This window comes from Macrosteles quadrilineatus, unplaced genomic scaffold (genome assembly GCF_028750875.1).
Source record: "Macrosteles quadrilineatus isolate MER2022 unplaced genomic scaffold, UCM_ALF_1.0 Scaffold_7__1_contigs__length_78375512, whole genome shotgun sequence".
Lineage (NCBI taxonomy): Eukaryota > Metazoa > Arthropoda > Insecta > Hemiptera > Cicadellidae > Macrosteles > Macrosteles quadrilineatus.
This window is the reverse complement of record NW_026542600.1, coordinates 61,078,169-61,105,699: the sequence shown is the minus strand read 5'-3', so window position 1 is coordinate 61,105,699 and position 27,531 is coordinate 61,078,169. Positions and strand designations below refer to the sequence as shown.

The following is a 27,531-nucleotide window of genomic DNA, read 5'->3' as shown; positions in this document are numbered from 1 at the left end:
TTTTTTGTAGCTTTGTCTAGTTGTCATTAATGTTTGTGCAAAGTTTCCATTTCGTATGTTTAACCATTCTTTAGAAAAAAATTAATAACTGAAAAAAACAAAATGGCGGCTGTGTGAGTAACTAAGGACTTCCGGACAATTTAAATATGATATTTAGGTATGATTCTTACCCAGGAGCAATGCACTAAAATATTGGTAGAGAGTTCCGGGACACCCTGTATAATGAATTGTTATATTTTATCTCAATGATGTGAGGAGATACGTTGTTATTGTAAGAATTAAACCTAAATTTTCCCCCTCTTTATGTGGAGGCGTATTATGTTACTGGTTATGCAACTCTTCTAATAAATTATATCAAAGGTTTTATCAATCAACATTAAATGGTTTTGTTTTTAGGTTGGTTTGATAGCGATAAGCATAATGTAATTTCCATTTAATTTTCTTTATTTGTTTACGTGCACAGCAGAATTAAAACACAAATTTGAATGTTTAACTCATGAGATATTTTAAATAATTAATTGACGCAGTTTTAAGATACCATCATTTTTTTACAAAACAGTTTTGTTAAAAATATAATAAAGAGTTAATGTAACATTTTAAGGACTACAGTATTGTTTGGCCAGTTTAAGTAATGTAAAAATAGTCAAAATACTATGACTGCCCCCAACTACTTTAGATGGAAGATGGGTCCACTTATGTTAGAATATTCATTTCGTTTGGTTAATATATGTTTGATTGGTAGTTATAATATGTTTTTTGGCAATATTATGAAAATAAAATAATTATGCTACCAAAACTTAATTTGGTCCGAATCACATTTCATTTAAAGGAGGTTGGGAAAGCTATGGGATCCTTACCGTAAAAGAATATAGTTAAGTACGCAAATGTAACAATAAATAAATGGGTGGGTACATGAAGTTTTGAGGGTTTAATTACCAGAACCACAAAAACACGACATTTTATACGAGTGTACTATAAAAAAACTACATAATAATTAATTGTTTTGAGGTATATCTGCATTATCTAGTCTAGCAGGATTCAACTTATTTATGGAACATTGTTTCAGTGAGCCAGAACGGCAAGAAGGTAGAGACGGTGGAAATAGTGGCTGATTCCAAACAAGAGCCAGGGGCTACGCCCGCGACTCACGTTCACGCGGAGGTGGAGGTCCCCGCCATAGGCATCCACCGTAGCTTCGACTCTGGCTCTGCTTCTGCAGATAAGCGAAAAATGCAGATGTCCAGACCCGAACAGGACGAGAACATGGTTGGTAGTCTAAAGATAAATTTAGAGTTAGATTAAATTTCATGAATACAGAAATAGTGTAAATAGACGCCAACTGGTTTTAACCCAATGGGGTGATTAAATTATTTGATATTTTTGTATATTTATTTTATGAAGTATGAGTTAGTTTAATCCACTACTACTACTGGTGATGAAAGCCATATGACAAGGATAACTTATGGCGTACCATCATGATTGTCGTTGGACAAATTAGAAAATATATTTCGGTCATAATGGCCTACACATTGAATGGCATGAAGGGAATGTTACGTTTCATGCTAAAACTTAAATAAGACACTGTCTGAAGAGCCTTGGGTATATTTTGAACTGTGACAGGCGCTTGGTGTGTTACGAATGTTGTGTATTACGAATTGGTGATCCGTGAAAGCCTTTTGTGAGGGTAAGGTTTCTTTCGTTGTGTTATAAGTAATAGGTTACTTTTCACTTCGTCGAAGTTTTCACTTAGCTTAGAAGGTCTCTGGGATCTGATAAAATGCAAAAATCAAGGTATTACGAAGGTTAGTATTTGTGACTAGTTCAGCTGCTATTGAAATGTTTTCTATAAGTACCCAAGCCTTTCAATCAAACATCATCGTAAGTATGATTTAAGCGAGAAATCATAGAAATGATAGAAGTATAGCTTTTTATTTTAAAAAACTAACCACAACTTTAAGAATATACATTATTTTTGTGACCCAATTACACTAACGAAAACAGGAAAACGAGAATCTTAAGGTATTCCTGTTTAGATAACTTGGAAACTAACTTATCCCTAACCACGGAAACATCTCTTTCAAAGAAAACTACTTTAGAATTTCATATTCAGGTTGTAATTCAACCGACTCTAGCTTTGTAAATCTAGAACACAATTCACATTGAATCTTAATCGGTGTGTTATATCGTATGGTTTCTTCAACCAGTACTCAGAGTTGGTTCCAGCTTAAGCCCCATGCACAACGCAATTGCTTTTGTTGTTATTTTACAAAAGTCTCGATCTCACCTTAAGTTTAAAACGAAAGCCTATAAGTTTCAAACTTCATTCATAGCCCAGTCAAATTAATGTAATCAAAAAACAAAAAGTGGTATAGTTTTGCCAATTGGCTTAAAATGTCAGTTAAGGCTTCTACTTTATCATACTAAAAGTCCCCTAACGTGAGACTTGAGCTTTCGCCGCCATCTTGGATTTTAGCTACAATTTTCAGTTTTTTCTCAATTTTCTTATAAAGTATTAATATTTTATATACCACATGCAATTACAAAATTAAAGTACACAAAATTTGCTACAAAAGTTGTATTTATAGTTTTCTTGTAATCCCAACTGTTTCAGAGAAATATGTACTTAAATATGTAATTTTATTAATTTTTAGGTACAACTTTTTAGTTTTTCTAAAATATCTCAAAAACTAATAATATTTGACACAGCATATATAATTGCAAAGTTGAAGTACACAAATTTTACTACAAAAATTGTGTTTACTACTGTTTAGTAACTGCATCCGTTTTAGAAATATATGCACATTAATATGATAATTTAATTTGTTTATTATTTTACCCAATATGTGGGCTATTAAATAGTATATAGAAACTTTCTGTTATAAGTTAAAACTTATGATCATTGCACACTTATACGGTATCCCTTTCATAAATCATAATTTACCCTCAAATGCCATTTGTTGGTTCCAAACAATTTTAGATTTAACGTTTGTCAGCCTTTCTTTTTAATTTTACTATCCATCATACCCGTGCTTTGCAACGGGAAGAGAACGCTAAAGAGAATAACTATTAAGTTCCATAGATCTGCTGTATATAGATTTTAAACGTTTAGTAATTCACTAAAAGTATTAACTTGCTAGTCCGTTTCCTAAACATTATTTTTGGGTAAATAAACCATACAATCACAATAGATTATTAAAGTCAATAAGTCAATGAATTATGCAATTAACTAATAAAACGCCTTACTCGCACAAAACGTCTTATTCGCACACTATCAAAAATTATTTATTAAATAAAAAAAAATATATATATATATAGCTGTAAAATATCCAACTTTGAATTCTACGTTTTCATTTTGTGTCACAGCTTTTTGTTGTTGCTTGGTCTAAATGAGCTGTTGTCATAAATTTAAACAATTAATAGTGTTGAAACCTGTTGGTAATCCTTCTAACTTTGTAATGTTATTGAGAATCACAGAATCAAATTTTTCTGTTTAAAAATCTGTTCAGATTGTTTAATTCCATTTAAATATGAGTACTCATAAGGTTAACATGGGAAACTGTTATGTTAGAGCCACTGGTGTGTAGCCGTTTGGACGGATCTTTTTCGCGATTTTGATATTCGAGCTTAAAGAAAGGACGAATAGCAATCCTGATGATTACGTCCGACACATTTGATACGTAGATTTACTTCGTCCCCCAACTTTTATGCCTATTCTTAGCTGTTTCCTGCACTGTATATTTCATATCCAAGTTCCGTACCATATAAACTTTGCGTCTCTTCTCCAAAAGCTTATTTTTCATCCTCAAAGTATGACAACAATATAAGCACTTTGTTTGAAAATCAAATTATACCTGTGATGATTGCAGTGTTGTGCTCGAGGTTTCTTTATGAGGAAGTGTACTATCCTTGGTTTTGGCTGCAGCAATAGATGATGGGCTGATGATATATGTTTTAAGGCAGCATGTATGGACATATTATAATCTTTCCTTTCTTCGCTTGCTTTTACCAATCCTGCCAAACCTTTCACACCAACTTTAATACAACTCTCGCCGCCCACTGTACATTGATCACAAATATCAATTTCAATGTTTCACTTATTTCCATTTTTTGGAAAATAATCTATTATATTATTAAAGCTATATAATCAAATTTTATGTAAATGGTTAAGGCCATAAACCAAATAAAAATATAGGCATATGGCACATCACAATGAAGCTCAGAGTGTGTAAATTTGCCAAAAAGTATTGGTATGAACGAATTCTCTTAGGGCTCTGCCCCACAGGCCGATTTCCAATATGTTATATTATTTAAGTGATGCAATCTAATTTTACTATAAATGGTTGAGACCATTAATCAATTAAAAGTATAAGGTTATGACCCATCAAAATGAAGCTCAGAGTATGTAGATTTGCCAAAAAATATTGGTATGTACGAACTCTCTTAGGGCTCTGCCCCACAGGCCGATTTTCAAGATTATTAATGGGATACAATTAAATTGTATGCAAATGGTTGTGTTAACCATTAACCAAATAAAGAGTCATCCAAGAGGTTGCACGGATTTTAAACAGGTCGTTGTAAAAGAGACCGGTACAACCATACCCACCTCAAGCAACCTCAGGACGCAAGGTATGACGGTCCCGGTGCTTTTAACATTATGATGAGAATTTCTCGAACTTGGACCATTTATATGAAATATAAAGGCAAAATTAATTAGATGGAGGCTTCTGAATTGTACACCCGTGGAATTCGAGGGTAGAACCTCTTGTTTGCATATAATTTCTGTGTAAATATGCATCTTAAACAACACAAGATACTAACTGACAGATGATAACTAACAGATGATTAAATGTCAAAACCAACTAATGTGTAATTAATTGTCGTCAAAAGGGTTGTTAACTTCCTATAGCAAAAAGAAATAGTACTCTATAAATAATAATAATAATAATAATAATAATAATAATAATAATAATAATAATAATAATAATAATAATAATAATGGTCAACCACCCCTAAAACTATTAATATACAATAATGTGTATAACTATTGTAAAAAATTTGCACCAGAGGGTGATTTATATCATAACATAAAGTTTATATAATATACTCTTTAATAGCCCACATGCAGGGCTAAATGACAAACAAATTAAATTATCATATTAATGTGCATATATTTCTCAAACGGAACACAGTTACTAAACAGTATTAAACACACGTTTTGTATTAAAATTTGTGTACTTCAACTTTGCAATTATATATGCTATGTCAAATATTATTAGTTGTTGAGATAATTTAGAAAAACTAAAAAATTCTACCTAAAAATTAATAAAATTACATATTTAAGTACATATTTCTCTAAAACAGTTGGGATTACAAGAAAACTGTAAATACAACTTTTGTAGCAAATTTTGTGTACTTTAATTTTGTAATTGCATGTGGTATATAAAATATTAATACTTTATAAGAAATTTTCGTGTAAATATGACGCTCTTCGTATGAAGAAAGAAAACTGTCCTTGTACAGCCTGATGATGGTGTCACACAGACACCGAAACTAGTTGTGTCAACAACAAAATTGGATTGCTTAATAGCAGGTATTTAAACCTTTTATAATTTATAAGAAAATTGAGAAAAAACTGAAAATTGTACCTAAAATCCAAGATGGCGGCGAAAGCTCAAGTCTCACGTTAGGGGACTTTTAGTATGATAAAGTAGAAGCCTTAACTGACATTTTAACCCAATTTCCAAAACTATACCATTTTTTGTTTTTCTTTATGAATTTTAAAGCTAATTTGACTGGGCTATCATACCATGAAGATTAGGTGATCCACCGGAAAGTAGAAACCGTTGTATTTATTGAATAAAATGCCGCGCCACAGTTATATGATAAAACGTCTACCTCAGTAGGTACTGTGAGGGGAACACTCCATGTGGGTGAATAATATATATTTATTATACAAAATTAAAAATGCTGATTTATTTTAAAAACTTAACTTTGTATATATTTTGACAATTTGGTATCCGAAAGCTCTTAATAAAAACATTGCATGCCATTCTCACTCTTATTGGGAAATATACTGTTCATATTTTGTTGGACCTCAATCTTACGAACAAAGGAGATTCGTTCTAACAGAAGCAGAATTCTCGGCAGCCTTCAACGGTCTAATCGGTATCACAAAGAGCTTCTGCGTGGGTTCCTTGTGAATATCCAGCAAGCTAAATTAAAGTAGTCTATTCATCCTAGTTCTTACTTTAGACGTGGGATTAGGTGGCTTTGTTGAGGAAAAAATCAAAGTAAAATACCATTGCTTTACCGACCTTTATTGCAAGATATTATTGAGGTTCCTAATCAGTGCTTTTCTGAGTGTGACTTTTATAATTTTACGCGATAGCTTGAAATAAAAAAAAATCACGAGGAGCGGCACGACACTATATTGACATGTTTACCAAAGAACAATTTCTCCTCTAGACTACGTTTTAAACTGCCAGCATAGCTTATGCATGAGGCTGAGTTAATCATAAGTTTTAAATGTATCATCTGGGAGATTAAGTATATCTTATTGTCAAGTATAATTCTATCGTTTAGTATTTAGTGTATAAGGAGGATTCAATTATAGGTTACAAGCTCCCAAACAGCTTACAGTAGACAATTAGAAGGGCCACCAGTCGATAATCTGACAAACTTGGTTACAAATTAGCTTCTCTTTAGGATATATTTACAAATACCATATGATTTTCTTTCATAATGATGAATGATAAGCGCAATGAGAATTTAAAGTTTGGCTTTTAGCTTAAGTGTATTAAATATTTTGGGAATTTATGTTTCAAGACTACTTTTAGAGGGAGAGCATATATCACTAATTTACCTTTTATTAATAAGCCTGCATTACATAAGTGGAAACGTGATAGAGACTTGTTTTTCTGTTCGTAGCGCAAGGAAAATCCCTACGAACACTACCATACTATTTGGTACCCAACCTTAATTTGGTTTATTTCATGACTGATACCACAGCTTCTACGAAACTCAAAAACACTCTTGTACATTTTAAAACTACATGATACATATTGTAAGTGCACAAACGTGTAATTAAACTAATTAATGGCAATCTGAACGTGTATAGATTTAGTTTTAACTCCAGTAATCATCCTCAATATTAAATGAGTAATTATAAATGAATATCATGGATACCATAGGGTAATATTATAAGGATATCAAAAGAATGAAAACCCACTCTAATTGAGTCAATGGGTATTTAATAATAGTCACAAAACAATACAAGGATTCACCATTTGCACCACAAAAGCAAAATACTATTCACAAAACAATACAAGGAATCACCATTCACACCACAAATGCAATATTTGTTATTAACACTTGTTTTCATCTATCGTCTTAACCGTTAGTAACGATTTAACATTACAACTATTGCAGAAATCCTTTGCGACTCAAACCATATAAACACCTTATCTACAGTATGTTAGCTGTCGACAAAAATGTTACTTATAATGAACAAAGCTATATAACAATTATATTCATACCTGAAACTAATCAATACTCTTGAGAAGAAGATGATACACCAGATACTGTATAATGAAGCTCTCGTCATGTTGGTTAACTCATCGCTTGAATGCAGAATAATTAGTGACGAGAGATCCCCATACAGACAAAGCCGTCAAAACACATCTATTGACAAAGGGAATTAGTGGTTTATACCTAATGGTGCTGTTTGGAGTTTTATAATGGATTAATAGCCACTACTAACTCTTTGTTTCTAGTAACAAGAGTCATTTTGTATTATAACTATATTTCTTTTAACCTGTATGCTTGAGAAGTGACAATCTTAAAATACGTTCACCTATTACACTTGGCATCTGTAAAAAAGGAAATTAATAACTATAGTGATTTATAGTGCAGACATTCAACTCTTAGTTTAACATAATTTTATACACCTGAGGAGCAATCTTTGATATTAGAATTCAAACAACTAAAATTGACTTAAGAAGACGGTTACAAATAAATAGAAGATAAAGTAAAATATGATATGAAATTTATTTTAAAACAATGAAGAACACAAAGAAAATATTATTGAAGAAGAATTTTACATAAAGCTACTGAAAAAAAAACTGGGCAATCTTTTTAACACAATACAAATTCAAGAACGAAACCAAATACAGGGTGAATCTCGTAAGGGGTCCACTATTGATTTCAGACAAACCGTTGGTCCTACAGTGATGAAATAAAACATTTTCCCACAAAACCTACCCCAAGGAATAACTTTAAAATATTTTTAATGTTTTTAAATACATGATGTACCAAAACCAGAGGTTTAGACTTTTTTGTCCCACTATGATTAGAAGGGGGATTCATTCACATCCTAGGACGCTGGTTCTAGCCCGGAACTGTTTTACACCTTACTTCAGGCTAGTCTTAGAGGGTTCATTCATTATCACATCGATCAAATCCATTTGTAATTGGTGGGATTTGAGCCCGAGACCTCGGGCACCTTAGCCCTACGCTCTACCCCTAGACCAGCTCACTCGTCCCTAGTCAAGTCAAGTCAAAATATCCAACATGGTGTCACATAACATGAACTTGAATACCAAATACTGAAACCAACCGAATACCAAATATCAATAGACCAAATACAAAATTGATTACAGCTAAGTAAATACATAAATACACTAGTCAAATCTCTTAATCTTAAAAAAAAAAAACTAACGTCATATTATACGTAATTTTTTATCTTGGAGGAAACTGATTTCGTTTAAAAAAAGGTTCTTTATGTGAAAAATTAATACTATTACTGTTATGCCTTATATTTGTTTTTAAATGCAGATATCTCTATTCTGATTAAAAATTTGCATTCTTTATGAGCTAAGTTTTAATACGTGTACAGGGTACTGAATGTCATTACTTAACTATGATGATTGCCTCAGAGCTGAACTATGTTAGTTTGTTAATTATATGTTGCTGAATATCTTTATTTTTGAATTATTTAAATACTATTCATGTACAAATTAAAATGTTGGTTTATTATAATAAATGTAAAAACAAAATTAACAGAAATAACTTATTAAATACTTATTAGGTAGAACAGTTATTAGTTATGAACTAATTTTAATAACTTGTTAAAACAAGACTTGGTATTGTATTATCTACTATAATTTGTATAGTTTTTGTCATGTGAAGAACTTTAAATCAAGAGCGAACAAAGAAAAATTTGACTTGTCGAGATATTTAAGAATAAATTACTGCAGTTACTAACTAAAAATCAAATTTGACACCAACTGAAATAACTAGTTCTCGTGTAACTAAATGGCTGCATATTTTACTTGTTAAACTAATAACAAATTTAAATTTAGATGGAAGTGTAGTTGATAAGTGTCCTAGAGGTGTTTAATCCAACTTAAATGTTTACATCGAAGTTGCCTTTAGTAAGTTAAATAACGATAAACGTATTAAGTGAACTGTCAAAGTTCTTCGGAATAAGCTTAATTTAAAGCAAAGTTTTTGTTGTTTCTTTCGGAAGTAGCTGAACTTAAAGCAAATTTTTTTGTTGTTTTACAGGCTATAATAATTTGTTTCCTTTACAATTTTACTTAATATTCTTGCAGGTTTTTTGATAACCTGTTATTTTTTTCTACAGTGTTTTTTCAGTCTGCTGCTATGGTCAACTTTGATATTATAAGAAGAAAGCTAAAATTTATATTTTTTTTTGTTTTAGTAGGCACTACTGCAAACGTACTTTATAAATAGTCTTATTTTCATGTAAAGTTAAAGTACCAAATTTGTGTTTATATGATTTAGAATACCGACTAATTTAACTATCGTATTAAAGCTACCGATTTGGATGGCACTGCTGCTTGCACGATACAAGTTGCTTAACATTGTCTCCAATTTTAATACGGTTTTACCCTAAATATAACAACAATTAACTGTAGGGTTCAACGCCACGACACGTATTTGTACATTTATAATTAATGCAATGTAAGCTTAAGCCTAATTATGTAATCATACACATACCCTATGGTAATCATGGTTGTTTTGCTCTAGTTGGAGGGCTACAGGTCATATGCTGGGGTGCAGTATTCTCCCTTGGACATGGCCGAGTATGTGTTTTGGACTGGGGATGAGAAAGGAGTGACTATGGCCATTGAAGAATTCCTTCAAGATGGATTGGTACGTTATATTTTACTTACTATAAATAAATTTCTTGGTTTTAAATTTTGCGTTTGTTCCTCAACAAATTGTAGGTGTGCAACGATAGATGTTGTAAATAAAAGAGGACTTCTGACCTCCCTAGGACAGACAAGTCATTGTTGCTAGGGAATTAACCCATGTCCTCATCGGCTGAGTAGGCCTACCTAACACCAATTCCTTTGAGTGGCGTAAAAAAGAAGATTGTTGTATTTTATTTAAAGTATATTTGGTCCTATGAAATAAATAATTGTGTCTTGTGCAAAAGGAAAACTCTCTTCGAATGGAGGGATCCCTTAAGTATAACTATTAACTAATACTGACATAGTAAAAGTTTAAATACAATGCGATACGAGTTCAAATACAATTTTTGAGTTCGCGTCTGGGTTTTAACAAAAGTTTTCAGTGAATTATTTTAACTAATTATGATAACAACATCATCATAATATGTTTTCCATAGTTTTTTTTACGATTAATAACCCTTTTAGTTTTGTACTTGCATTTCCACTGAATCAGCTAAAAGAAGAGAAAAACAAAAAACTGAAAGACATAAGCAATATATTTACAGTTTACTGTAGATCTATTCTTGTACACAAATGAACAACAAGTGTCGACTAGAATGACAATAAGCTGCTCTTCAACAAAACAGTTAGAATGTGTACATGTATAATCGTAACTTGAATACGAATAGAGTTAAGTTTAAGTAATTTCAATACTGTGTAGGATTGTTTTTAGTAGTCAATATAAAATAATAATATTCAAGAATCAAGAATTTATTGGTGTCGTCAAAGTATTAACACAAATCAATGGATAATGTCTTGAGTTTCACAGCTCAGGTACTCTTCAGTGGTATAAAATGCTTTAACTTTAAGCCACTTTCTAATGACATTGGTAAATTCCTTAGGTATCAACATTTTAACATTTGTTGGTAGTTTATTATAAATTAAAATTTGATGGTAACTATTGCTTTTATAATACTTATCAAGTCTAATACTAGGTCTAACAATATCATCATTTTTTTTATATGGGCGTTGTTTTTAACAATCAAAAGATTATAGATACAGAGTCAAAAGCTTTACTTAAATCAATTAACAAAGACCCTACAGTGAGTTTTTATTCAAAGCCATTTAAAACATATTCAACTACTTTTTCAACAGCATCTATTGTCGAGTGTTTAGGCCTAATACCAAACACATCTATTTACATCTTTAAATAAAAAAGAAAATGGTACGCTTACACATTTTTAGTTTTATTTATTTAGTTTCAAGTATTACCGAAGACTTCCTCTAAGGGGGGGGTTTATTTAAGGTAAAATCGGGTCTTCATCCTAAAAATCTTTTTACCGATCTGTAGAGTTAAGTGCAATAAAACATTATCAAGTATTACAAAAAAATAAGTAGACCTTCAGGTAATGCAATAGGTTTACACACATCCCACCAATAGAATTGAAACAATTTGCAATCATTAACTCGAACACCATATTTGTAAGGAATCTAAGGGGAAAAAACCTTCAAAAAGTAAACCTTCATTGTACAGGAACGCGACATAATAAGTACAAACTTTAGCAGTAAACAAATTTCCATAGATTTTTTTCTAATAATTTTTTACAAGAAGACACTACCTTAACTTTACAGATTATTAGGGACCTTTGCTTATTGAGGAACATGAACTCACTTTAGACAACCAACATTGTTTATCAGGAAAATACGGAACTGGAAAAAGGTAATTATATTGTTTATTTGATGTAGAGTATGAATATACTTTGGGTGTTTAACTTATCTCAGCTTCATCAACCTGTAGTTGCCCCAATGTGTAACGGTTTTCTTTTAACGGTACAAACAACCCAAGTAGCACACTTCGTTGGCCCAACGTTGGGGAATGGTCGGCACGGTTGGGAAATGATTGGCAGAAATTTTAACGATTTGCCAACGTTGTCCAACGGAAACTGGTATTCGTTGGCCCTACAAAGAAAAGAATCGTTGGGCCTTCGTTGGGCATTTGTTGGGTTTAAGTATAAGACATTCTAAAACAAATTGATTTATTTAAAAGTACATATATGTTATGGCAGCAGAATATAAGACAAATATTGTAAAAATTTGGATCAATAACGAATGTAGTCAGATGATGTTGTGATACTAGACACAGTGGGGAACACCTGCTTAACATATAATAATTATTATAATTAATTTTTTATTAAATATTCTTTAACTTATTTAAGCAAGTTTTTAATAGTTATAGAGAAAAGATTAATTAATTATATAACAATCAATTATAACAGTAGCCTATTGATCTATTGGTAATTAAATAATCCATATTCAAATACTAGTATCCTCTCCAACTACCAGAAAAACAATTCAACTACTTGAGGCCTAAACAGATTAACAGAATCATATTATACTGTAGCATCAAAAATATTTAAAGTATTAATTGTGACCATTGCACCGGTTGGCTACTCTTTCACCACTTGAAAACAGTCGTAATCACCAAGCACAGTTCGCTCAGAGGTAAGGCGTGAGGCTCACGTGTCGAAGGTACCGGGTTCGAGACCTGTCCCGGCCAACAAAATTTATTTCGTTTTATTTTCAAAATAAGTTTGTATTTAACTATTAATCAATTTACTCAACTCATAATTATGCTTTGCATACAAAATCTTTATTATTTTGTGTTTTTTATGTTTATGCCCAATGAATGGTTGGCCCTTCCGCAAAAATTGGTTGGTTGGCCAACCGTAAGACTGAGTGCCAACACATACCGTTGGGCCAACGATTTGCCAACGATTTTTGCTACTTGGGAATGATGCAGTTCCCATGGATAAAATATGAAAGAAATCGTGTGAACTACTGGTATATGCAAGCTTATACCAACAACACAAATGAGTAATAAGTAGGCCCTACTCTAAAAATACAATTTATCATGCATGTTATTTTACTTTGTTAAATTTTATTTGAATCGATTCCTCGTTTGGATGAATTTCTAAACGAAGAGTTTCCCTAAGTAATATTTATTAGTTAAAACCCATTGTTTTATATTATTAATGCATGCTGCAATTACAATTTGCTAGTAGTAAGCATAGTAGCTTACATTGTTCAAACGTCGCTAAAGGGAATAGACAAATAAGAGGTTCCCTATGTGTAAGGCAGGATTTCCCATTCGTGAGTGGAAACAATTGCTTTTGAGTGTCGTCTTTAATAAACCTCTGTTGTGTTTACCTCCCTTTCTCAACATTTCTTAATGTTGTGCTTTTCAAACGCCTAAGTTAAACATACACTTTTTTGTCAGGCATACAGTAAGTAAAGCAATACAACTTCATTATGACTTACAATTTTATGTTACATACATTTTTATGATAGTGCATATTTACAATATCAGGGTTTTATTGGTATAGACTTAAAAGAAAATATACTTTACTTACACAAAATGAAGGAATTCGTATGCCTACAATGTTTCTAAAATAGATATCCCCCATCTTAAGCTGAGGGGGTCAAAAGAAAGTCATAACTGGTCAAGCGAAATATGTTTACCCAATTTTTAATTTAAATTACACGCTAGTCACGCCGTAATTCAATAATGTTGAGTTCTGCACTCATTTCGGTTTTAGTTTAAAGCTGGGTTTTACTAGGTGCGGAAACGAAGCGCGGAGAGAGGTACGCGGAGAGCAGACTGCTCTTGTCTTAAAGGTAATTTAATGTTACTGTTTTCCTAGAAGTGGAGCGAAATGCCATGTTAATCACTTTTCCGCCCTCCGCGCTCCTCTTCCACGTCTAGGAAAACACGGCTTTAATGCGTTGTTGTGTGTACACAAAGCTTACGAGGATTTGTGTTGTTCTGAATGAGCTTCCATTTACACTCTAAGATGGTATGGATGGGACCGGCATTTGTGAATCAGAAAGACAATCAGTACGCAGTCAATATAGTCAGTGGGATATCAATTCGAGGCATTAAAGTGACTAAACCAACCTTGAGCATTTTAGAATTGGCAATTATATTCAATCCAACCAATCATTGTGTAATGTTACTTTTGTTGGGGTCAGACAATGGTCAAATAAATTTTTTATTTACAATTTGGAAATTTTGCAGTGATTAATCCACTATTTTATAAACGTAACATGACAAATTTCTCTAAACTATCCTAAAACATGACAGCTTCTTAGCCCTTGTGTGCCTCTAAGGACACTAGGCCGAAAAATCATGAGACTTTATTTTAATTTTGCGAGTGTGCTCAGTCTTTTCTTAACTTTAATAGTCAATTGGTGTAACATAAAAACATATGGTAATGTTGTAGATATCAATGTTGGTCAATATTTACCAATATTGTTTACCTTCTGAAAATGTTTTGTTAAAATATGTAACATTGTTAATGATATGTAATAAATGCTAATAATTAATTACGTTTACAAATTTTATTGGAACAATTAGATGAATTAGTGTAACTTATAATGTTGTTGCAGATGACACGAGAAGAAGCAATTGCATTTCTACAAGAAATCAAGATCAATCTGGACTATCTGCAGAACCACTACACAGAGGAACGTCTCCAGAAGCAGGAGATGGCTAAGGTAGGCAGGTTAAACACATGTATATCCTGACTCCTGAGATCCAAGGCTGACACAAAACCCACCAATAAAGTGGATCCGTTCAAAATATTTACTAACGGGAATAGGAGTTTTGTACATAATTATTGCAAATATGTGTCAATGATGTACTTTAAAAAGGACTTATTCTTTTTTAAGCATATGGTTTGAAAATGGTATTCACGCAAAAAAAACAAGTCAAAAGTCTGATTAAAATAATTCCATGACCAAATAACAGAGTGTACATGTTGAACACATATTTGCAAATATAAGTGCATATATGTAACCACTGTCAATTACTGTAAAATATTCAAACTACTTAAATAGGTACACTATTATTCAAATAAGTCAAATACAAGAAAGAAAACTTTTTAGAAATTCACAAATTCCGAGATAATGACAGAAGAAGTCCGACTTCTAGTTATAGCAAGAAACAAACAATTCCCGACTTTCAATGGACGAGGAAAGAAACTTTTAATAAGAATGTTAATTATTAAATACTACTTTCATACAGATATTTCGGACGGAAAGCTTTGATAACTTTGTATTAGGTCTTAGCTAAGTTTGTGGGTGGCCTTAAGATATCAAACTAAAAGAATTGGTTTCACTAAACTATTTTTACGACTCGTTTCTTAAGCAGTGCTACCTTATAAACATTATTTAAACTAGAATTGATTGTGTGGTGATAAAAAGGTATTTTGATAAAAAATATTGCAATAACTTAACAAAATGTTTATTAGGAATACCGACGAATACAAAACAAAATATGCGCAAATAAACCCTTGTTTTAAGCGGGTTTCACAATAAGAATGGGACAAAACTAAACGGTTGGGACGTCTGTTTCCGTGATTTCAAACAGCTGATTGATACAACAATGGAAAGGGCGTGTTTATAGGTTTGTTTTGAAAACGTTGTGTTTTGTTTTAGATGCTTAATACCACGAAGACTGTCAATAAATAACTACTACAAAACAACGAAACGCATTTGATGTTTTAGAGTTTGCTCGTACTAATGCTATTGTTAGTGTTCAGTTCAGAGGAACTTCCCGGCCAAATGTAGGAAGGAGGCTCCTTATCGGAACTGAATAGCTTGTTGGACAAAGCAATTGAAAACAACTGGATGTTAGTGTGTCAGGAAGAGTTCGGGCTGTCTTTAGACTCTGCCAGACGCTACGGTTGGAATCGAAGCTAAGTTTGCGTGGAGCCCAAGAACCTCAACAGTCAAAGCTTGTAGGGAACCTCACCTACCACAGTTCACGGTTTTACACAATTGTTTGAAGCGAAACCTGTACAAACGACAGTTATTACAAGTATTTAAGCATTCTGGCAAGCCAAAACACACGGATGTTTGTCATGATAGCTTAGATTCTTGTTGATATCCTTCGACTCTGTTGGCAGGCTTCGTGGTACTCAACTGAGACAATAAATTACCTTACACACACACTTTCCATTGGTTTAACAATCAGCAGTTTGAAATCACGGAAACAGACGTACCAACCGTTTAGTGTTGCTGTATAGCTAGGAAAAACAAAGGGAATCAAATGTGCATATCAAAGGCTATCGCATTGATAGGCTTTAATATGCACATTTTGATTCTCGCACTATATCTGCATTATATCCGATTATTATGCATTATATCTGAAGCAGAAAGTGCTTTGAAATGTATTTTGTGTTCTATAAATACTATTTTATCAATTCCATTAAGTTCAGTGGAATTGATAAAACCCTAGCTTTGATAAAAATAGCAGTTTGAATATATTTTAAATATATTCAACAAACAAAAACATTAATGAAACCAACAACGTACATGAATCAAAACCGTAAAAACGTGTTTACTTATTGAGATTTTAGCTCATTGTTAACAACACATTTAGTTAGTAAAACACGCACGTCTATTATTCGTTGTTGGTTCTATTCGTTTTATATTCCTAAAACTGTTTATGACTTTAAACTATTCATTTGTTTACGTCTGTTTGGATACAGATAAAAGCTTTATGAAAAGATATATGAATTATCAACGTTAACTCGAACGTCTATTAAAATATTGATTTTTATTTTATAACTAACTTCAGTTCTAATTTGGACAGGAAAGAGCAAAGGAGTTGCAGAAAGCTTTCAATCTTGAAAAGATGACTGAAGCAAAGCTCTCATCTCCCTCTGAATTGTCTGAAGTGCGTCACCAAATGAGGGAGAACCTGAGCAAGAAGAATGCCGAAATGGAAGACCCCTTCAATCCTTCAAGTAAGTGACGCTGACTTTTAACGATATGGAAGAATACGTTTAGAACTGTATCCTATTACATGGCTTTCTGTAAATAAATATGATCCATTGAAAAAAATTCGAATTTGCTAATCACAGACACAATGTTTGGTAATAAAAAAAAATTATAAAATTATAAATGGGGAGAAAATAAAATATTTTACTTCATTCGTGGCATGGGTTTTAGGATGTTGAATAAAAAATATTTGGAAGCATCTAACATCGACGATGAATATAAAAGGTTAAAAATAAAATGAATTATTTTAAAACAGTCAATACAAGCCACTAAGAACAATCAGGTAAATCTACAAAAAAAATTATTATGTTCAGAAACTTCGAAACTCTTTACATACCTCGGGCTACGGTTAAGGCGTAGTAACAACTTTTTCGCTACACTACTGTGAAATGGCCTGTTTTCGTTGCATTTTTATCACCTGCGAAAATATATCATTACATTGTTTACTACGGCAAATGAATGTTTACTATGCGAAAGCAATGTTAACTATCTTTTTGAATTTTGCAAACGTAAACAAACAAATATTTGTTAATTAATAAATGGTTAAAATACCTTAACTGTCAAGTGATCCTTGGAGTAGTACTGCAGTTTCAGCCCTCAGGGGGCTTTCTTCAGGAAGTCAAAAGTTGTCATTCTTACGAATTCGTCACATTTAACAATTACAAGAACACAAATACGGTAACATAATAATTCCAAGTAGTGTGAGACACTACTTAACAACAAACAAGCTTTTATACTGGTATCTCTATTTTCTTTACTTAGTTTCTAATCAGCTGATATGCATTGTTGTATAGTTATCTGTGAGGTTTAGTACGATTGGGAACTAATTGAAAATAAGAATCAACATCGTGTTTTCCTAAGCTCAAAGATTTAGAAAAGTATGTTAAAGGTAAACTATCGATTTTATGCCAAGAAAGACTTAAAATTAAGTCTTCCTGTGTGATTCCAGTACCTAATAAATCAACTATTATCGAAATTTTCAAATTTAAGTGAACCGGATTCGTAGTAAACAAAAAAACCTTTTATACAACACATACTCGACATGAAAACATACTCGCTTTTGAAAACATCATGCTGAGTCTTATTTACAATAAATCCCCGATAACATTTAACCTCCTAGATAGCTATGCAACAATGCATATTAGCTGATCGTAAACAAAGTAAAGACAGCGAGGTATACAATCATATAAGCTGGTTTCGTTAAACAGTGTCTCGCAGCATTTATAATACTTATGTTGCATTATAAAAACCCTGTATATTGTCCTCATCCATAATACATTTAACACTAATTTAATTAATTTCCATAGACCTAAAACCTCCTTGTAAATGATAATTACAATCTGCAGTGAATCGGGTGGCCTCCAGCCTGACAGACGACGACTACCAGGAGCTTCTGGAGCGACTGAGGGTTGCAGACTTCCTTTACACCGAGTACTCCCTAGAGGAGGTTATTTACCAGCTGGCTAAGCTCATGTTCTCTCAGTCACTAACTAGAGGTATGCCAAGTATCACGTCATGGATGTGGATGTTGGGTTAAGAAATTAAAAGCAAAACTATCAGTAGATATCCTAGTGCTTTTAGTTTTTATTTGTGTTTTTCATGGAAGGATTGATTAACAGGCGTATGTTGTTACATTCGTTGTTTTATACTGTTATTTAAAGAAACAAAACATGTATGAGCCAAACGCAGATACAAACAGCTGCTTGTCACAGAGGCAGCAAAATTATGTTGAAAGTATTTCTCTGGCATTATAAAATACAGTTTTTTTAATAAAACTTAAAAAGTAATTTTTGCGTGGTCCTTAGAATTCCTCAATAAGGAAGATACGGTTTTACGTATATACCTAAATCATAAACTAATTTTGTAAACTATAGTACCTTTAGGCCTATCAAGATGAAACCTAAACCATAAAAAAGGAGTTTACGTATAGTATGTGTTGTGTAACTCTACTATGAGTAAAACTACCTTTAAACCTGTAGAATAATCGAATTTATTGTTCGTTTATTGAGGTGCTATTTAAAGGAGTTTGATACCTAGATCCACATCCAATTTAAGTAATATTGGTTCAATAAGAAATTGTGCTTCCTGCAAAATATTATACAATAGTTTTGATCTTATAATAAAATTTAAAAAACTACCCCAAAGAAAGAAATGTTCTAACTTCATGAAGATAAAGTAATTAATAAACGCCCACTTTGTAAAAAAATATTCCATATAGTATTGTATATTGTATGTATATAAAAAAAGATATATTTTTGTCCACACATTTTCATTAAACTTAAATTAGCATGAATAAATTATATAAAAACAAAGCCCGTCAAAACGCGAGCATTTTAGTGAACAAAACTTAATTTCCGTGTTCTGTGAGACGGAGTCTCTCAGTTTCGTTTAATCCCAGAAACACCACTCCTAATGGATTTGTAAACACCAAACCAACTTGTTGGAACGAGTAGATTACCGCAGTTAAATAAAAAATGCAATTCTATTTAAAATCAGTTTTGTCTCACTACCGTAAGACACTTTTATCGACAAAACCAACTCGATGTTGGTCGACATTTATGAGGTTTAGTTTTATTGATAATAATTTATTGTAAATAACACTCAATATCTTTTTTTTTCTAGCTCAAAAAGAGTATGTACTTTGTAGGTCTATGTTTTTATTCTATCTACAGATCAGGTGTACTTAAACGTTGACAATTCTATGAATAGTAACTTTTTAGGTACTGGGATCACACCTAGAAACTAATTTCAAACCTTTTTTGGCATACAACCAACGATTTACTTTTGAAGTACAATAGGTACATACTCTGAGTTTGCAAAAACACCATGTTGAGTGAGACCTATTCACAATATATTCCCAATAACACTAAATCTCATAGATATATGCAACAATGCTTATTAGCTGATTTTTAAAGAAGCGACGTAACCAGGAATACCAACATGTGAGCTTGTTTTTTTATTTTTTTATAAAAAGTAGCCTACTTTTAATTTTGGTAGTAAAAAACGCCTGTATATTGAAGCGTTACTCTACAAATAATGATTACGGAAAATATAAAAAATCAACAATTAAAATGTCTATGTTATTACATTATTATCTAAGTCACAAAACCAATTAGTACAATATGTGGGTTTCAGGGAGCTCTGAAGCGCAGGAAGCCCTTCAGAAGTTTACAGGTTTCTTAGAGGCTGAAGCCGAGAATGGAAGAATATCTCGCAGCCTGGAAAAGAAAGTATTAGGTGAGTTTAGTCTGGCTCTGTTCCGACTCTTTTAATCCAACTGTATATGTACAAATCCGTCCCGAGCTTTCAATAGAGCCATTAAACTTGTTCAGTAACAAAATAAAATATGACCACTAATCACACTTATATTTATTTAACGTAAATACATATATAAACGTACATTTCTTTGACAAAGGACAAGTTTGTTTAAATTGTTTGCTTAATAATAATTTCCTGTTTTTTTTTGTATAATATATTGTTATGTTTTTTTCATATATTTATTTCATATTGTGTTTGTTGATTGTTTTTGTATCTACAAAAAGGTAAAGTATTTAATACAATCGTGTTGAATAAGACTTTAAACAAATATTTATGCTTATTTACGTTTTATATACAAATAATAAACTCCTATGAATTCAAATGGTTATTTTAATAAAATCATGCAATGCCGGTTAATAAGAACCGTTTTATGATCTTTAAATTAACAGTGCATTCTATGTTATTTAATTAACCTCTTAAACATTTATCATAGAGTACTACAAAATGAACTTTTCTCAACGAAAAGTTTGATTCTTTCTCACCTGAGTACGGGATCAAGTTCCAAAATAAAACAAAATTTAGTACAAATAGAAATAGGCAAACTCAAGATGCGTCCACACAAGATCGTGGCTCAAGCAAGACTACGGTCAAGCGTTCAACTGGCCGAAGAAATGGCGTTGGGAAACGATAACTTTGTACACCGGAATCCCCGAAATTAACAAATGGAGAAGTGATGTACCCAGCTGAAAAGTCAATTTGTATAACATAATCACAAACGTTGACTAAAACCTTGATTGCCAAATGCTGTTGTTTTAAGTAAGAACAACCCTTTAAATTACACTAACTTACTGTCATTAAAATGAACTTTTAAAAATAGAGTGTATTTGACTGTGTTATCATCCGAAGTAGTGGTAAGGCATATTGCCCCTTCTATTTGCAGACGTGCTGATCGCTTCTCTGACGGATACGCTGTCCGAACACCCCGAGTTGGTAGGGGCGGCTCGTGCTGGATTAGGAGGCGGAGACCTTGGCCAAGCGATCGAGAACCAGCAGAAATCTGGTAAGATCATGAGTCCAGAGGATAGAGCAGTATTGCATAGAGAGGCGAGAAATGTACACCCCAATCAAGGTTAGTTACTTAGTCCGTCTGCTGTGACGAAATGATAATAAGCATGTGCAACAGTAAAATCGCTTTGTACTAACTTTTAAAGTTTCTTTAAAAGCATGCTACATTATTATTGCTTTCAAGCGGTGGATGATCTGGTAGTAAAAATGCTATCCAAATATAGAACAATCGGGTTTGCATTTCACTATGACTTTCACCTATAAATCGACATGGAAATAAAGAAATAAAATGACATTTTAAGTGAGGATACTTTTCTAAGTATGGGATTGTAACACTCTCCACTAAATATCATATCAAAAGATTTTTGTATTACTTAAAAGGACAAGTTGATTTTTGTCGCTTCAAATTAATAACCAAAAATCAACTTATTCCAGAGCTAAATTTTGTATAACTGATTCTATCCTAATGGTTGCGAGAAATTGGTTAATTTTAAACTTAACTAATCTTTTACGAGAAGTTTCTGGCTCGTTGAAAATCTATCCTAGTTGCTGCCATATAATCGAATGAAAAATAAAACAACACGTTCAAACGCGCAAGTTTACTTAAACGCTTGGACTTTTTATATTGTTTGCTTGGATTGCAACATTGTAGAAAATCCGCTCTTGGTTGTTTGTAGTCCCGCTATCAAAAAACAACTGTAAAGGGTAGGCCTCAGTAGAAGAGTAAATATTTCCCCATAAAGTTACCTAAAGGCTAAAAGCAAGTAACTTTGTTAATATAGTCACTGTTTGATGTTAATTCATGCACTAATACTAGGATTGTTCTACTTGGCAGGGTTTGAGGCAGGAAAGGGAGATTTGGCCAGGTCCAGTCACAGGTTCCAGGGAGCTAAGGTGACACCAGTGGTCAGTGACGTCGGTTCTGTCATGAAGAAGAATGTAGCTCCTGCCCACAAACGCCCCGTCAAGAACCCTTAAACTGTCCCCTCCCTAGACTAGCAGTTTTGTACCATCATCCAAAGTAGTCATAGAGCATCGCTTCAAAAGAGCACAGCATATCAAAATATTTATCATTTTGATCTCATTTTACCCTCCGAATTAGACAAGAATTTATTTTATCTTACGGGTCCAAATTCGAAGTAGAATTTTCGTCCCATATTAACCCGCATTCCTGACCTCGGTAGAATAGAACTGACATTCCCGTAGGATACAAAATATTAAATGTTTAGCAAATAGGTACGAGTATTTTTGTCCTTCTTGTATCATAAAAACGGGGTGTATATAAGCAGGAGAGTGATCACTATATCTCGGATGTAGTTCTATATATTTTTGTACAGATTATATCGATATGGGTTCCATTAAGAAAGGGTTATTTATTAAACCACGTATATTTATTTGAGCTTCAAACACATCTACTTTCTTAAAACAATACTAACGAAAAGTATACTGTAGCAGTGTATACTGTGTTTTGCACATTAACTCATTTATGATTATATCCATGAATTAATAAAGTGAAGGAGCTTTTGCAAAGACGTATAAACTGAGAGGAAACAGTTCTTGATTACAGTGAAATGTACAATCTAAGTTACTAGGCAGATATATACGTTAAGTTATTATTATTTTTGGTTTAAAACTGTTGATAGATTTGCTAAACTCTAGCAAACAGTTGTTATATTTCAGTTTTAAGTGACAGTTAACATGTCTACTAAAAGCTAGCGCGTTTCTATATAAATTATTGTATTTAATAATTAAGATAAGGGAAGAGACTACATAAACTATACTATTACCTTTATTTAACTATGTTCAAAATAATTTAATATCAGAGTTTAACTATATAAAGAATTATGTTACCACGCAACAATTATCGAAATCATATAAAAGGTCCAAATGGTACATATCTCATGTAGAACTATTAAAAACAAATTACGTTATTTTAATAACTTTTTATGTATTATTTATTTTACCAATGAACGCAACGAATTGCGGCTTCGGTTTTACGGAAAAAATATTTTATATAACTATTTTACATATTTGAAGACTACTTATATAAATCGGAACAATAAAAGATGGCTTATGCTGAAGGTTTACTTAACTTTGGAACTAGGTTACTGTAAAATATTCCTCTTATGTTATATTGACGTTAGAGTTTAGTGGAGAAATTGAAAAACTGATTCTTTCATCACAGATCAAACTGTTTAACATCATATAATCGCAAATAATACTTAAAGAGAGTTTGAGGCTACAACTAATTTCACAATTTCTCCAATTGACTCTTTTCCTTGACTTAATCATTTTGTGATCAAAATAGATAGAAAGTAGAAACATTCAAAACTCATTATTGTCGATATTTGTCGCCTGTTTTCCATATGTACCTGCTCATTGTCTACTATTATTACTATATTGGTAAATTAAATAAACTATATTGGTATGTGTTCGTTATTGCATCCAACCTAGTCTGTCTCATTATGCCGAAATCTCCTTTAATTTAGATTTATTTAGTAATAATGACCAATGTATATAAATAACTCCTATTATCTTCTCAAATGAGAAACACAAAGGTATTTGAAGTACGAAATTACCTGAGAGCATTGCGAGACACAACACGATATAGTGTAATGTAAAATGTATTTCTTTTTTTATGAACTACAAATGGCTTCATTAAATGAGTGGAAATGAATGAACATTTACTTCAAAATCTAAATCACATGCAGACCTTTAAAACATATTACCTGTGAAACGTATATATTTGGTTAGAATAAATCTTGTTAATTGTATAGTGGATGGAAAAATTAGGGAAATAGCTTCTTTTGGTCTCTTATACAAGGGTTGCTGAGAGTTGGGATTTAGTGTACTCGCTTTATTAATCTCCAGATAAATTCTTCGTGATTACTGGGACAATACTGTTTCCTGTACTGGAAAGCCCTACTGCCAATATAATAATGCGAATGACATCATTATATTGTTTTATTTTTATGTCAGCCGTAACTGAAAAATACTAATGAAGCTAAGCAAATGTGTTGTAAAGCTAATACTATGGGATGCAAGATGCAATGCTCTCTGTCAAAAATATTTATCTTATTTGTTAAGAATACATTTAAGTTATAGTATGTATAAGGTTTTTATACTTTTCAGATACTGGGCCTGCAAATATTATGTATTTATTTTTTTTTGCTCCGGGCAAAACTAATATTTTTATATTCCAGGCCATGAACTATGATTCCATTTAATTGTAGTTTTGAATATTATTACTGGAAATTTGTCGATGTTTTTTGATGTAATTTATATTGTAACATAACCGATTTTCATAGATAAAAGTAATTTGCTAAAATACAAAGCACTGAGCAGAGCCGAATTAGATTAGAGAGATAATTACCTCAATCTACAAACAATAAATAACGGACAGATACATCTAAACGTAGAATCATATACTTTTTGCATACAACTTTTAACTGTATGTTTACTGAATTGATTATAAAAAAAATAATCTATTTTTTGTTTTCGGGTGAAATTGGGATACCAAAAAACAAGTGAACTTTTACGCTATATAGAGGTGAGCAGAGTTTGGTTTTCCTGATACAACCCATTAAGAAGTTAAAAGAAGGGTTCCATACTTTTGCCCAACCCTGTATGTATAGTGTAAAAACTACAGGGGTAGTCAAAAGCATGGTGCAAAACTAAATGGTTGGTACGTCCGTTTCCGTTTTTAAACATCTGGTTGTTACACGAATAGAAAGGTTGTGTTTATAAGTTTACCTAACCCGTCATGTTAATCTTCCCTATCCCAAGCGTGATGTATACAACTTCTTTACTTCACGAGTTATGTAAAGTTTCAAAAACTCACTCGGTGAAGTAATAAACCCCTTGAAATAACATTGAGTGCTCAACTTAAAAAAATATACCTCGATGGAGCCAACGACGTTCAACGCTAGAAATCAGCTGTGTGCTTGAATTTTATTGTTATGCTATAGTAGTTTACGCAACGATTGCGTAAAGATAGTGTTAACGACACGAGTAGAAAATTTAAGTTACGAGCCTTGGCGAGTGTCTCAAAAACTTCTACGAGTGTCGTTAACACTATTTACGCGAGTTGCGTACACTACTTTACCTACGACATTGTTTTAAATACTAAAAATCACTACTCATAACTTCTAAAAGAGGTTATGTTTTCGTTTATAACCTCTTAATGCCACTGACAGTGATGTAACAAAACATTGTATCAAACACTAATTCTACCAATCAACAATTAAATTGGCCTGAACAGCTGATTAGTCGAATTTTGAATCATTACAATTTTACTTCTCCTCTCTCAATCCTTGAACCTCATTGGTCCGTTACCCGTGTTGTTATCAGTAAAACAATGCTGTTATGAAAGTAAACAATGCTGTTATGAGATACTTTTCAATTCTAATAACTGTACTGAAACGGCTACTTTAATAAACGGTCGTAGGTAAAAGTATTTTCCTAACATAGCTTTTGTTTATAAAAGAACGTTACTGTTAGAAGATGAGTAAAATGGATAATGAAAATTATTGTACGTAGCCCCCTGTATATTGTCGGGTCAGGTAAAATCTTGTACGTTACACGTTACGCAAAAAGTGATGTAAAAACGCTCTTACTACACTTGAAAGGTAAATAGCTATTGTTTTTACAATGTTATGTTTTGTCTCAGTTGCTTAGTTGATTACCACGATGCCTGCCAACAAATGTCTACTACAAAACAAGAAAAAGTATTGATTTCATGTTATTTAAAATTTGCTCTTACTAAATACTATTGATAATGTTCAGCTTAATTTTGGACCAAATTTAGGAAGGTGGCTCCTCGAAAATGTAATAGCTCGTTGGATGAGGCAATTCGACAACTGGATGCTTGTGTGCCGGGAAGAGTTCGGGCCGTCCTCCAGCCAGACGCTGTGAATAGTATATACAACGAAGCCAGATTAAGCACCTCGACATGACACAATACAGTGAACCTGATCAAGCATTACGACATGCAAAGTATGAATTATGAGTTCGGAACCAAGCGAGGCGTCCTTGTACCGAAATGTTATTTCACAATAAACTATCAGTTAATGAAGCTATATAAAATAGGTCGCTGCTAAATCAGGGTAGAAAAGACCAAGAATGTTCCCTTAACAAAACTTAAACTAATACTTATAGCTTAGGAACACAAATAATAATAAAATTAAATAATCACAGTTATTTATTGTAGTTAAAAATAAATAAACATCATCAATAAACATAATGATAAATTAATAGATAAAAAATGTTAAATAGATAATAAATTAAAATCCATGAAGTACTAAATATTCTGTAACGTTAATATCTCGCCTGTGTGTGTTTCGCTAAGACAAAACTCAGGTTTAATTTCTAATTGGCAATCATCTGGTGTGACAGAGCAAAAAATATTACAGGGTGAGAGGTAATGAGTGAGTTGACGTGAGGGGGGGGGGGAGTTTGTGGGGACATCTAGATAGGGGTAAACTGTGTCTTTACATTAATATGCATAAGAATAAAAGATGATATGTTTCAGAAACGAAATATACCAGTTTAACAAAATAAATATCTGCCGAAAATACTCTCTACAATACTAGTTGTCTGTTTTAGGGAATAGTCGGCTTAGAAGTAATCGCTATTCATAATTTATCTTAGCGTAAAATGAAATATAAAAACGGAAAATATGTAAGTGGCTCCAGATGAGAAATAAAAGTTACTAAAGAATAATGATACAAGCTTATCATTTATAAAGGTAAGAAATTACGATATTTTATATTACGAAACATGAAACTGTCAGCAACGTTTATCAAAATACTAGTGACATGCATTTTCATTTACAATTAAAATAAGTATAACGAACATACAAATAAAAAGCAAACGAACATTTGTTCAAAGTGTGGGTGGTTGTTATATGAAAGGTGCCTAATTTTGTTTTTAATGCGACGTAAGGCGAATGTATCAGAGATTATTTCCTATAGCCAATCCTATAGGACCAATCCTATAGCTATGGTGGAGTAAAATGCCGACAGACACTTAGATAACTCTTGGTTAGCCCTAGGAAAATAGGAATCTTGATAGCTTAACAGTTTCATTTTATAAGAGAATGATCATACTTGTCAAAATGTAATATAACCATTCAATTGCACTCTACGGATTCAAAAGTTTGACTAAAATA

General features: G+C 32.3%; 1 protein-coding gene across 1 annotated transcript in view; it reads left to right on the top strand.

Annotated features, from left to right (window-relative positions):
- The window catches only part of LOC128998669 (uncharacterized), a 98,193-nt gene extending 74,403 nt beyond the window's left edge, over positions 1 to 23,790 (top strand). Inside the window, exons 6-13 of the mRNA XM_054424901.1 lie at positions 1,067 to 1,266; positions 10,051 to 10,176; positions 14,643 to 14,750; positions 16,852 to 17,005; positions 18,386 to 18,535; positions 20,175 to 20,276; positions 21,238 to 21,426; positions 22,198 to 23,790. Of these exons, the coding sequence (XP_054280876.1) occupies positions 1,067 to 1,266; positions 10,051 to 10,176; positions 14,643 to 14,750; positions 16,852 to 17,005; positions 18,386 to 18,535; positions 20,175 to 20,276; positions 21,238 to 21,426; positions 22,198 to 22,340 (1,172 nt within the window). The 3' untranslated portion in view covers positions 22,341 to 23,790. The remainder of the gene's footprint in view (positions 1 to 1,066; positions 1,267 to 10,050; positions 10,177 to 14,642; positions 14,751 to 16,851; positions 17,006 to 18,385; positions 18,536 to 20,174; positions 20,277 to 21,237; positions 21,427 to 22,197) is intronic.
- Positions 23,791 to 27,531: the final 3,741 nt, after the last annotated feature.